Raw genomic sequence first — 13,797 nt, 5'->3', positions numbered from 1 at the left:
CACTATAATAATTTATTATGTTTGTTAAATGGAAGTTTTGTTCTAATGAATGACAACTTAAACCCCAATAGTCTACAGAAATTGTGAATCATGTCAACTTTTATGATATAAATGTTATGACATTGTTATAACATTAAAAACATCTAGGAGAGAGATAGTGCGGAGAGAGAGAGTGGAGCGGTTAAGCTCATATATGGAAGGTATTGTGCATGTTATGACTAAAGCATGACACTTTATTTTAATTTTTTTTACAATATTTATTTTATTTGGAAAAAGCAGTAGAATAACAGCATTTCTATGTATACATAGGACACAAGTGCAGTTCCCAGGATTTTTTTTCCACCCCTCTTCCCTCCCTCCCCCCTCCAAGTGACTCCATCTCCAGTGTCTCTGTAACATCCTTGCTTTCTTCAGGACTACATATGGCATCAGGTCAACACTTAACAGGGGCAAAGGGCAATATCGCTTCAGAGTGTACATTTCAGAAGGAGAAAGCATGACACTTTCTACAGTGTTTCTATATACCATGAAGTTTGTTTTTAGACGTGGAAACACTTCTGAATTTACATCTGGAACTTGTCAGAGGATGTACACATTTCGGGCTGTCAAACCATGTTGTAAACCGCCATAGGACCCATGTTAAACCCAGAAATGTTGTTTCCTTTAAACTTTTATGATTAAAATGTCATCTATAGGCTAGCAGATGAGACTAAGATTGTTTGCTAAAAGTTATAAATTGGACAATTTGAGTAATTAGCATAATGAGCAAATCAATTGCTTAATGAGCAAATTAACTGGAAATGGCTATCATTTTGCATCCAGTTAACTTTGAAAGGTGACTTATAAAGGTGACTTAAGAGTCAAAGTCTATGTTTGTGATATCCAGAAATTAATCTGTTATGGTGAAGTCATACACCCTTTCTTCATTAGCATAATTGGCATAAATTATGTAAAACATAGGTACAAATTAGGAATTAGCTATACAGTATTATTGCTTTTAGTCAACATATCAAGGTTGTTTTAGAGTCTACATCTATACTATGTTGATACATAAATTAATAATTTGCATAAGGTATATAATAATTCGTCCCAAACCAGGAAATAGTAATATTTTAACTTAAGGATTTAGAAAGGTGCTTTTAGAGACAATTTACTTTTAAAAAGTAAATTGTCTGGATCGATGTCCATTTATCGATTCATTTTGTCCACCTTCTCACCTGATCCCGTGCTCACCTAAGAAATCACTAAAGAGCTATTCCATTAAGTATATGCACACCACACTGAACCTCAAGCTCTAGGCCTATTTTATGACATGTCTAATACAGTGGAGTGACAGGGCAGTAGTGGCTCATGAGATAGATTGGACGTCTTGGATTCTGAAAGCACGGCATGATGCACACTCTGATGTCATTCATTGACTGTGTTGGAACATTGATGAACATGTCTGTGATAAAAGCAGGCATCTAGTGTTATCAGATGCTTGTGCTTGTCCTCCTTCCTGTTAGGATGTGAATGTGATACTGTCTCCTTACTCTCCTACCCCGTGAGAAAGTACCATGCCTATAGTCTCTCAATACAGTTCCTGTTGGAACTTCTACAACCCATTCACAAGAATTCGGATGGCCATAGCTGAATGGGCCACATAAGAAAGACCCTTAATCCCCAACTACCCCCTGACCTCAAAGGTCTGACGGCATTGAGCAGCAATAACATAATTGAAGCGGAAAACAGAATTTTCCAATATGATTATAATATAAGGTCTAATACACAAAGATGAAGACAAAGAAGATGCAGAGGCTAAAGGGAATGAGGAGAGAGATTATGAAGATAGTGGAAAAATACCATTGAGTGTGAGGTTGTGGTTCTAAGTGAACTCACTAGTGCTCATTATTGTTCACTCAGTCTGTGTCTCAGAGTAGGGCTGTGGACAGTTCAGAGACTTGCCTACCGGTGACATTGTCGGTAGGCAGGTTTGTTCATTTCGAACATTTAAATGTTTTAATTTGATTTTGTATTAATGTGAGAACAATGACTTCTATAATAGCTAACTTTCCAAAAATATAAAGTCTTCAGTTCATATTAGCTTGGATTCTCCATCGATGTCACTGGTAGCAAGTGTTATGACAGAAATGGTACCATATTATCTCCCAACATCTCCTTAAACTCCTGCCACCTGGTAGGAGGTTTAAGAGTATCCAACAGTTACTTCCCCCAAAACATATGAACCCTGAACGCTCGCCATATACTGCCCCCAAAACCAAAATCATGCGATAAATAGGGCATACAATATAGCAGTGGCAGCCATTTTCAGGTTCCATCGTTCCAGACCGCATTGTTTTTTCCCCCATCGAGATTTCTACGAATATTTATATAAAAAATGAATAAGCCTATAGAATCAAGCCATCCAGGACCCTACTGAATCATGACGTTAAAACATTTTATTCTGTGATTTCTTTTTAATTATATAATATAGCCTTTGTTTTGAGGTTTATTTGTTTTTCACAGAATTTATGGTCATTAATTACCAGGATCCTAGATGGCTTGACTACATAGGCTCAGAATAATTCATATAAATATTGTTTGGAAATCTCTACATGTGAAAAATGAATGGGGTCTGGATGGATGGAACCAGAAAATGGCCACCACTGCTATGCCCTATACCTTTGAATATACTGTAACGATATTGGATATAAAAACCAAACACTCATCAATCAAGTCTTTCTGTAATTTTTTCTTCCCTAACTTAAAAAAAAAAAAGAAAAAAAAGAAAAGACCAATACAATAATGTTAAAATAACTATCTCTTCTGTGGTTCTTGTCATTTTTTACTCTTCGCTGCCACAAGCGCCTGTGCAGCTTTCTTGGCTTTGACCATCTCCACCAATTCCTTGTACCTCTTCATAGTCCTTTTTGTAGCTGTGTGAAGAGCTGCATCTTTATTTTATTGCACTAGCACTGTAGAAAGTGTCATGCTTTAGTAAAATGCACAATACCATCCATATATGAGCTTAACCTCTCCCCTAGATGTTTTTATAACAATGTCATAACCTTTATATCATAAAAGTTGACATGATTCACCATTTCTGTAGACTATTGGGGTTTAAGTTGTCATTCATTAGAACAAAACTTCCATTTAACAAACATAATAAATTATTAGTGGAAAATAATGGAGCAAAACATGCAAAAATGCAATTCTGAGGTCAATGACCTCTCAAGGTCACCAGAGGTCAGTCAGAAAGTGTTTCCACGTCTGAAATCAAACATTGGGGTGTGTAGATGATATCCTGAAAGTTTCATGCTTTAGTCATAAAATGCACAATCCCGCGTTTGAGTGTCTTACTTGTAATATCACCCACTACTACTCCTAGTATTTAGTATGAGTAAATGTAGAGGAATTGGCATGTAATGTTTAAATGTAGTAACAAATACATTACTTTTGATAAGCAGTGTGGTTGTGTACTAACATATTTGTCCATAACCTTTTCAACACCTCTCCATTCGCCACAGCATAGCAAAACCTGAATAGATAATCTGAAGATAAGTGCATGTATCATATCGATAAACAACAAAACCAACCCCAGTACGTGACATTTTAAGTCACCATACACCCCATGTGTCCTTTACATTCCAAAGAGAAATGCACTCAACAGAAAGAAGGAGACTTCAGAAGTAGTTCAATGTTCAAACTATATTTTACAAACCATAATAATTGTGTACTTGTACAAAATCACAATAAACATTACAAGAGTAAAAAAAAAATTAAGGCGAGGGAAAAAAAGCAACAATTCTGAACTGGCCAAATCTAATTTATACATGTAGCCTATAGTACTGCTGCAGTTATACAATTTGAACAATTCCTTTGGACCACTTGGGAGTGCAGCATGAAGAACACTCACTATGAAAATCAAGTGAAATTATCTGTATGAGAGCAACAAATAACATCATACCTCTACATAGCATTTTATTTGCATATACTTTTTTAATAACAAAAATCTAAACTAAATAATACTATATACTGGCTTGAGTAGGAACCACTCTGTTCAGTGTCGCTCGTCAAAAAGAACTGATCTTCAAGCCAACAGCACATTGCAACACACCGTTTGCTTGAAGGCTGATTATTTTCAGCATGAGACACTGTTGTACTACGGACTACAGAGTATCAATTACGCTTACGCTGTAGAATGAAATGCTTAAAATTAACTTCAACTACTGAGTAATACATGAGTTGAATACCTTTCTGCACAGCATAATATAAACCTACTCTGAAATAAAAACTGTAGTACCATTCCTTAAAAAAGGTATTTAAAGTACGCCAGATGATTTAAACAAACAATGTAGTAACACATGTAAAACAATCAATACAAATCTTCTTAAACAGTAAGAACAAATAAAAGTGGACTCAAAGTTTGTCAAATACAAAAATGTACATATCTGCTTTGCTTTTATCTGAGCAGTGGAGATGCAAAGTAGTTCCCTTGATGAACTGCTGCTACTGGTTTGCTCCTGCTCCCAAATCTGCAACACACAAAACATACATCACAATCACTTCCAAACTCCAAATAAAAATAGCCAATCTTCTTTTTCTTTTTTTTTAAGTAGTTTGAAAGTAGTTAACCTAACTTCAGCTCAAACGCTTACGCCTTCTAAAACCTAACCTAAAGTTTTCTGAAAACGTTCAAGTTCTTATTTTCAACGATATCTGTTATCATGTATAATTTTTTCATTTCCACCCCTACTGGAAGCTGAGAAAGGAGGAGAGTCATGTCAGTGTTTACCTTGGTGTCAGGGAGGACTTCATGCGTTGTGACAGGGAGGTTTGGGAAGGGGTTTTGCAGAGCTGGTGTTCTGGGGTGTTGACAGGCCCCAGCATGCTCATAGAGTCTACAGTAACAAATAAAACACATTAATACTATGATGTGATTTAGAAGCAGATATGCGTGTACAGTACAGTAGATTACATTTTCAATATATCACCACATTTATATTTGTTGTGACTTACTTTTCATATCTGGGGTGGCATAGCAGTTGGCGTTTCCAATGATCATGTCATCCCTATTTCGCTGCATGTTTTCCACCATCACAAAGTGATTCCAATACTCCACGGGCAGGGACAAGAGACGCTCAACAACCTTAACAGAATGATAATCATAACAAAAAACAGAAATTGCATTTTAGCACGTTGCTGCCTAATTCCTCTTCCAGCATAGTCCAGAACCAGAAGACACATTTATCAAGATCTGCACATTAAGATCAGTTCAACATTCAAGAAGCATTATGTTAAAGTATTAGTGTCAATCAACATGACTGTATGATTAGGGTGCCTTTAGGTTGTTTAATAGTAGCATTCTCTCACCTTAGCCTGTCGTTTGGTGTCTTGCAGTATCATCATGGGTTCAGGGTTAGATACTGCATGACCGACTAGCGTTGGTCCAAAAACGCGAGCCAGATTGCTGATGTCCATTTTTGTGTCCACACTCTGAGCAACTCTGAAAAAACATTGCCCCTTTTAACATCAAGTGATTCTTTTGCCAAATGAACTCCATTTCCATTCCAATAAAACAAATCTGGTCAGCTAGCTCTCAGTCTCCAGTAGTTTGATTCAATAGAATACTTAGCCATCTAGTCTAGTGAGGGTGCTGGTAAATGTAAAAACATTCCATCAGTAGTGCTATTGATTTGTCCAAACGTGACACAAAGCGGCAGCATCGTTGCAGCTAGAGCTTCAGGAACACCATGTCCACACTTGACGGTTTTAACCACCAACAAAAAATGGCAAAATATGACTCCCAGTATCATTGAAGTGGGACTCATAAAATGTCCCTGGGACTCATCTAAAAGACCATCCCTGAAAACCATCCCACATTGAAAACCCATTTACATCACTGCCACCCAATGATCTAAACAACTTCCAAATTAATAGAACATTAATTAAGCATGAATTAGTTTGAGACCCACTAATATAGCAACAAGGTTTTTAGACGCCCAGAAGCAAGCAAACAATTGAGTTAAAAGGTTCGCTTTACGAACACACTAAAACATTCATGATTTTTGAATAGCCAACGTATAAACTAATGCTTTTAACTCAAATCTAAAATTACACAGATTTAAATGACAGGTTAATTAACAGGTTTAAATGCGTTAAGTAACTTGTATGCTGATATACTAGGTGAGAGTTCACATCACATATCAATGCTTCATTCATACACATCAATGGTTCAGAATGGATACTAACTTCTGGAGGTGAACGATCATGAAAGCCAGCGTGTCCCTATTAGCCTGTGGCAGCTCACCAATAGTCTGGTACATTTGAGCTATACTGTTATCATCATCTGGAATATCTGAGGAAAAGTAAAACAAACAATTTGTAAGTTAAGGAAAATAAATGGTCCGTATATATTAGAGACCTGTGGATGGAGTTTTTTTGGTCACCCACAACCGCAAATTCATTATCCGCCTGCTATCCAACCACATCATCCTATTTATATTAATCGCACCATCCGCCAACCGCAGCAACCGCGGCTAAATCCGCCATCCGCAGGTCTCTACTGGCTTGGGACACCACAATGGAAATATATGAGGGCATAACTCATAACCCAACTCACCTGTTATCCAACCGCATTAATTATATCATCCTATTTATATTAACCGCAACATCCGCCAACGGCAACCGCGGCTAAATATCTCACAGACACACAAATAATAAATGTATTACAAGTAATTATAATCAGTGTTTTTGTTGGATTTTGCCTTCAAACAGAAGCCATACCGTTACATTCATAAGAGTAAGCTAATTGTGATATTATGTAAACCTACTGCACCGTCAGTGAACAATCCCCAATCTCGTTATATTAATTGTTGTCATGTATCTTTTATGATGTTAACTCATCACTCATGATCACTCATACCTGCTGCTTCCATGAAGGCCCGGTTGAGGCGGAAGGTGACAATGGGTTCCTTGAGGTTTCTCAGGAAGTCCTTCAGGAGGCAAGTGATGCAATGGATATCATCAACCTTGCTGAGGGGTGGAATGGTCTTGCCACGCAGGAATTTCTCCTTCAGCTCCTTCACTGTGCGCTCAGCACCAGACAGACGGTACAATCCAGTCTGAGAGCAATAGAACATAATCAAACTGGTTAAGGATGAAAAGGTAATGTGACTGTACTGTATCTCTGGGTACATGCATGGTTGCTGCAGCTGGCTACAATGTGGCATTATGACATCATAAACATTCTTCCCATTTCCTTTTTATGTCGGTTTTTCAATATGCCAGCAAAGCACGGCTGCAACAAAGAAAGGGGATCTAGCCCCTTTCGGAACCCTAGTTTACCTTCTCTGCATTTGGGAAGTCGGTACCCTAGGGTCCCTTGAATGTCAATCTAGTCTCCATGGTACGCACTGGCACCACTGTCTGGTCACAGACAAATTTAACGTCATTGGCGTGTTGATGACATGTTTCAAATATGCAAAGAGTTGCTGTAGGCTACCGTGGAAACTTGTGTGAATCGACCCATGTCCCGCCTCCCGTGCTGCGATTGGCTAGCTGCACGTTTCAGAAACAGTTTAAAGAGGGAAAATGTCCTCTTCTTACTGAAATTATCAAAGTTAAGATCGGGCCATAAAAGTAGTTATTAAACAGACCGAAGACAGCATTAAAAACATCTACCACACTCATTCTAAAACATGTACGAGGTCGGCCAATCAGGCAGTAACTAGGACATGCAGCTAGCCAATCGCGGCGCAGGACATGGGAAGTCACGGAATAGAGAATTTGAGAGAAGCCTACATTTCAAAAATAGATTAAAAATACTATAGTGACGATTCACACACGTTTCCGCGGTAGCCTACTGCAATATTTGAAACATCTCATCAACACTCAAGCGATGTGACCAAGGACTGACCAGACAGTGGTCACAGTGCGTACCATGGAAAGTGACATTGACATTCAAGGTCACCGACGTCCCAAAAACAGAAAAGGTAAACTAGGGTCCCAAAAGAGGCTAGATCATGCCACTCTCGAGCCCATCTGCCGCTGCTATGGCCCAATAAGGCTTTGGGTAGTTGTAAACAGAATTCAGTAGCCTGACGGGAGTGACAAATGTTAACCAACTGCAGTGAATTGCAAGATTATCTACCTATCGAGTATCAAATTGGGGCAGCAGTGGATCAGGGGTAGAGTGGCCGGATAGGAACCGCAAGGTTCTCAGTTCGAACCCAGGCTCCCCCAGAGTTAAGTGTCGAAGAGTCATTGAGCAAGACTCTGAACCCTGCCATCGGTGTGTAAATGAATGTAATGCACAACATCTGCTCCCTCCATTGGCTCCCGGTCGCTGCCCGCACAGAGTACAAAACTCTGATGCTGGCATTCAAAGCAACCAAAGTTATGGCAGTACAGTATAGTTTGATTTGAACAAAAGTAACACTGACCCTCCCCCGACAGCAATAGATACTGTCAACTCGTTGTTGTTGTTGCCAATCCCCACCAGCCCAACGACCCTCGGCCATAGAAATGCTAATATATGGGTTTGTTTACATGGGGCCATCACCTACCTGCCTGGCACGTACTGTATTTTCTGACCTACAAGCACAGTGTTGCAAAAGCGGCTGTGGTGGGCTTTATTTATATATATATATATATATATATATACACACACATATACATACACACACACATCTTGTGTATGTGAGAGCAAATATTTTGTTCTGGTTTCAAATACATTGTAGCAGCTGTGCGTGTGCGGAAAAAGTATATATACTGTATATACTTAGTATATCTAGGTGTGCCCTGGGATCTTTTGGCTATGAAAAGTGTGCCCTGGCCTCTACTAATGAGGTAGCAGGTTTCGGAATCTCGAGTAACGACTCACCGAATACACTTCTCCCCAGACCTTCTGATGTGCTCATACTCTTTCCTCTATCTCCAGTCATGTCTGTTCTCAGTTTTGTTCACTTCCCATTGTGGTCGATACTCTGTTGTTTTTGTCTCGCTACTTATTTCCTTGTTTTATGGTGAATACTTGTAAATGTATGTGTGTATAATATATATATATATATTTTGTGAATGTATGAAACAGCTGAGGTTGTGTAAAAAAAAGAAAAAAAGCAGTTGTAAGAAAAATGTATGCTTTTAATTGTGTGAAGTTGCCTAAACTGAAATAAAAACAAAGTTAAAAAAAGAAAAAGTGTGCCCTGGCAGAAAAAAGGTTGGGAAACACTGCTGTAGCTAACAGCATAGGAAACTGTGTTCACACATCACTGACTATTTCTGGGTATGGTCCTTCAGGGCTTGCGCTGTACTGTGACAAACTGACTGACTGGCTCCACTCCTTCAGGCACTTTGATTCACTTTTTTGCAGGTAAGTAATAGTGTTCACTTACTTCGGCGTAAAGCGACAAGCAATATGTTGCCCAGCCCTTTTTCAGTTGCAAATTTAAAATGTAAAAAATGTCTACTGTCTAGCAACCAGGGACCTCAGATTAAATTGCCCTGGACAAGCCTGCCATCTCAGGCATAGACATGTACCACTCACCTCCTTTAGCCCCCGATGCTCAATCTCCTTGACGCAGTGGATCACCAACTCAGGAATCATGGGGGATTCGAGTGCTGCATAGTCTGCAAGGGTACCCTGCATAGCACCCAAACAAGCAAAACAAACAGATAGGACCGTATTATTATCATCATGTTGTCTTCTTTGGGAAGGAAGACACACACACACACACACACACACTACATTCAGACACACATACCTCGTTAACCTTGACAGGCGTACCAATCATGGTGGGGATGCACGGGAGAGGGCAGCGCTCCCGGCACTCGGGGTGACTGACCACTCTGCAGTCACGACACTTAAGGGATACCCTCCCAAACTTGATCCTCTTACCACAGGGAACACAAGACTCTGGCTTGATAACCTGTGGAATTGAGAAATGTTGTGAAATTAATGCAATCCAAAGACTGGTAGTAGGTTCACCTACCACAATTTGACTGTGTAGATGTTACGACCATACTTCTCAAAATCATGTGGCATTGGCACACCAAATACTGAATTTGTCAGGTGAAACAGTAAACTATCTAACAGAAATCTGTTGGTTTGATCAAGGGTAGAGGAATTATGGAGGCAATGAGGCATATACATAATAGCACTCCCTCTACTACATTTGCTCCGGTCACTGCCACTATTTCTGTGCAGAGAACTTTGGCCAACCAGAGAGAATGTATTACTTACATCTTGATCTAGTAAAGGTAAAGAAATGTTTCTCTGCAGTGGTCAGAAAATAAAAGTATTTATTTCCCAAGTGTCATTAAAGGTCATTGCAGACTGAAAATGGCTGTGAAACCCATCAGTCTGCAAGGACATATACTCTGTAATTCGGAGGGGGGGGAAACTAATCTTACAGTTTTCGAAACAAACTCATGATGGCGGATTCCCCCATTGCTCTGTGGAGTGCTGGGCTCAGCTCTCATCTCTGGTTTGTTTGGCTGTTTGAAGATGTCCTCAGATGTGACAGATTCAGAGTCCCACTCCATTGCAGCTTGAACAGGAGAGAGCAGAATATTAGTTAAGAGTAAGACTAGATATAACATAAGAGATATTGAAGTTATTCATCCCAATCTCCAGTTGGGAAATGGTTTTGACTGAAGTGAGTGAGTCCATGCATGTTTGTCAAAGTTATTGACATGCATTCATGCATCAGAATAACAAATATCCAATTCAAATTTGCCATTCCAACCACAAATAATGATTAAATAACACAAAAGTAACAAGCTACAGTTAGTGGTACTGGGAAGCAGCATTGCAACGTAGTAGAGGATTGTTCACATTTTGTTTTTCCCTCTCCACAATAGTAAAAATAGCAAAATGTTTACCACTTTAATGTACTACAAATACTAAAGGAAAGAAATATTAACTCACCAGTCTTTCTCCTGCTGCGAGTCCAATATGGATTGGGAACAGTCTCAATAGTAGAGACTGCTTCAACAGGTCCACCATTTGCAGGCATTGTCACTACAGTCTTTGCGATGAGGGACTCATTTCCCTACAACCAATAAATGAAGAATTGGACATTTACAAATTAATCAATTACATCTAGTTGCATCCCTAAAAAACCCCACAAAACTATGTTGATGCATTTCTGTCAATTGACCCAGATGGTCAATGATGATCTGCAGTGATTCTGCACCCAACATACCCTGTCTGATGTTCTGCCTGTAGAACAAGACCTTTTGGAGGCAAGAGGAGGGCCGTCAACATGTCTGGAGGAACGCTAGAAAAAAAAAGAATAAATCTCCAACAAACCTGACAGACACCAAAGCTCTAACATTTAGGAAGAAAACACTTTAGTTAACATACCCTCTTCTGTCGTTTTTTGAGTCGCACCGTCCTGACTACAGAGGAGTCCCAATCCTGTAAACAGAATACAGATTAGACAAACTGGAAGGTAATCTGCATTCTTTCTTCGTACTGACGGATGAATATGAAAGAGGGAATATATCTTAGATTTATGTTGAAATATGAAAAATTACTTACGAGAGAGTCATCCGTTTTGTCGTAGCTGATGTCTGACAAGATGGAGGCAGACTCATCTATTCTTGTGAGTCTATGAAGAAGAAATCAGATCATATGGGTTAATATCATGTGACAGACAGATATACATTTCAAATGATTCTAAAAAGATTTTTAAGCAGCAGGACAATCAGGACATCACATCATCTTTCAAAACTAAAACTATAGGACGTGTGTGTGTGTGTGTGCATGTTCATATCTACCGTCGGCTGGTGTTCAAGTTCTGTGCTGGCTGCGTGCGGGAGTTCAGGAATGCCAGCGCTGAGCGTTGCTCTTCATTCAGCTTAATGCTGTTTGAGCCGGATCCCTCGTTTATGAGAAGATCTCGAATCAACTGGAGCTGACGATCCTTTATAAGACAAATAAATAAATTACTTCATGTGGATTGTGGCTGAAAGGACAATATGCCTAGTGACAGACAAAAGATAACACTAGAGTCCAAGTCCAACATACCAGCTTCTCACAATCAGCCTCCGCTTTCTGCCGCCGACGGATCTCAACGTCCACTTGATTGCGGGCGTGTTTCAGTTTGACCTCCAGTGCTCCTCGGTCACTCTCTGCTTGTGCGAGGCCATCCTTGCAGGAGCCCAGGTCCTGCTCAACTTTCAGCCACTTCTTACGGCACAATTCGAAGTTCAACACCATCTGAATGAAGTCTGGGAGAGCAGGCAACAATGAATGAATGTCTAAAAGATGGACCAGCTAGACATGTCTGCACAATAAAATCGTCAATGTCAATGTATCTATTTCTAACAAAGTGTGTGTACAAAATGCAACCTACAAATGGAACAATTACAGTGTATTAACAATTCATCAAACATAATAATATACAAGAAATCATTGTGAAGTAACCTTAATGCCACATTCACATGGGATCAGGCAAGCGGTAGACAGCAAACCAGAAGTCATTTTAGTGGATGGGAGCAGGACGATACTTACAGGTGCCTGCAATTCGACCCCCCTATTGTACTCCCCCCTCCCCCATTTATATGTTGGTGTTTTTGCATATTACTGTATATTTGCATGTGACCAAATGTTCTGATGAATTAAAGATGAGGGGCCACAGTATAAATAAGCCATTGTGATTTTCTGGGCGTTTAAATCCTTTTAGTAGCCCATTTCCTGTTCTGTCCTGTGTCTATATAGAAGTGTCTATTTGTACTTCTCTAAATGTTTTTGATGATTTGAACATGGTGGACCCTATTGGAAACAAGTGTAATGCTTAATTGGGTCGTCCACTCACAGTTAACAGCCTTTGTATTGAGTTTGTGCTTGAAATGTACTGTAATTATGCAAACTGTTAATACATTTTTCAATCAATCAATCAATCGGGACCCTAGTTTACCTTTCTGTATTTGGACAGACGTCCCACATGTTAACAGAAACTTCCTAGTCCTTTAGCAAACGACCTTTGTATTGCCCTCGAACTGTGCTTACTCTACACACTGTATAATGTATTGTATACAATTGATGATTGTACATCAACTAGATAATGTACAATCCAAAACTTACGGGGTTCGACGTTCTCGCTGTTGAGGACGTTAATCTGGGATGTTAACTGCTCGTATAAACGGCGCAGATTCAATGCCGTGTCCATGGTTTCCTGCTAAAAAAAATACAACCCATATTGATATTGACTCAGTAAACGGGTAAAATAGGAACCACATAAACAACGCAAAACAAACACGAACATGCATACATACATACAACAATGGTTAGGCCTATAAATAATTAGCACACGCTAACGGCTTTAGCAACGGATCTTCAAGTAACGTTTAAATACGGGACCTTCCCACGGAACCGTTATTAATGCACACACGACGACTCGAAACCTACACGATGTAAAAAACTAACGTTAAGAGTATTAACGGCGTTAAAACATTACATACCGTCTCTGAAAGGCCAAGCCTCCACGACTTCAGTGTTAATCCAATGTGTTGTTTGTGATGATCAGGTTACTTGTTTTGTCTCGACTCTCTCTTGTACAGGAAGAGTACCTTCTGAATCACTCTGACTCATCTGATCTGAGCATCTGAGCCCTGTTCTGTTCTGTGAGCCTGGCCTGAGCGCGTTGCATTTCAAATGTATCCGTTTAGCCAATGAACAGCGTGCCGCCGTTGTGCGTCTGTCTGCGTCATAGGTCTGCGTAGCGACGTGAAGCCAGAGTTTTTTTTATTTTATTATTATTTTATTGTTGTTGATTTTATTTTCTGTTTCTCTGGTGTTTGTGCTGATTA

The 13,797-nt window shown here is 39.5% G+C and overlaps 1 protein-coding gene across 2 annotated transcripts; it reads right to left on the bottom strand.

The window, feature by feature from the left end:
• Nucleotides 1-3,672: 3,672 nt before the first annotated feature.
• On the bottom strand, nucleotides 3,673-13,639 carry racgap1 (Rac GTPase activating protein 1). Of its 2 annotated transcripts, none has more exons than XM_079520480.1 (17): nucleotides 13,450-13,639; nucleotides 13,073-13,166; nucleotides 12,014-12,216; nucleotides 11,764-11,909; nucleotides 11,525-11,594; nucleotides 11,348-11,401; nucleotides 11,187-11,261; nucleotides 10,910-11,033; nucleotides 10,393-10,529; nucleotides 9,744-9,908; nucleotides 9,527-9,622; nucleotides 6,905-7,103; nucleotides 6,232-6,337; nucleotides 5,353-5,485; nucleotides 4,999-5,128; nucleotides 4,775-4,880; nucleotides 3,673-4,514 (listed from the first exon to the last, which is right to left on the bottom strand). In XM_079520480.1, the coding sequence occupies exons 2-17, from the start codon at nucleotides 13,155-13,157 to the stop codon at nucleotides 4,442-4,444; spliced, it is 1,902 nt and encodes a 633-aa protein (XP_079376606.1). In that variant the 5' UTR covers nucleotides 13,158-13,166; nucleotides 13,450-13,639; the 3' UTR covers nucleotides 3,673-4,441. The 2 variants fall into 2 exon arrangements, with proteins under 2 accessions (XP_079376606.1, XP_079376605.1); XM_079520479.1 differs by having other exon boundaries at nucleotides 13,073-13,163; nucleotides 13,450-13,638.
• Nucleotides 13,640-13,797: the final 158 nt, after the last annotated feature.

Source organism: Electrona antarctica, assembly GCF_951216825.1.
Source record: "Electrona antarctica genome assembly, chromosome: 2".
Classification (NCBI taxonomy): Eukaryota; Metazoa; Chordata; class Actinopteri; order Myctophiformes; family Myctophidae; genus Electrona; species Electrona antarctica.
The sequence above is the reverse complement of the archived record's forward strand: the minus strand, read 5'-3'. Positions and strand labels throughout refer to the sequence as shown.

Excerpts from the sequence above, each read along its gene's own strand:
- racgap1 (XM_079520480.1), bottom strand. The coding sequence starts at position 13,157 with ATGGACACGGCATTGAATCTGCGCCGTTTATACGAGCAGTTAACATCC. Across the intron at positions 11,595-11,763 it reads AACTTGAACACCAGCCGACG|ACTCACAAGAATAGATGAGT; the intron begins GTAGATATGAAC and ends TCTTCTTCATAG. Across the intron at positions 9,909-10,392 it reads ATGAGTTTGTTTCGAAAACT|GTTATCAAGCCAGAGTCTTG; the intron begins GTAAGATTAGTT and ends TCAATTCCACAG.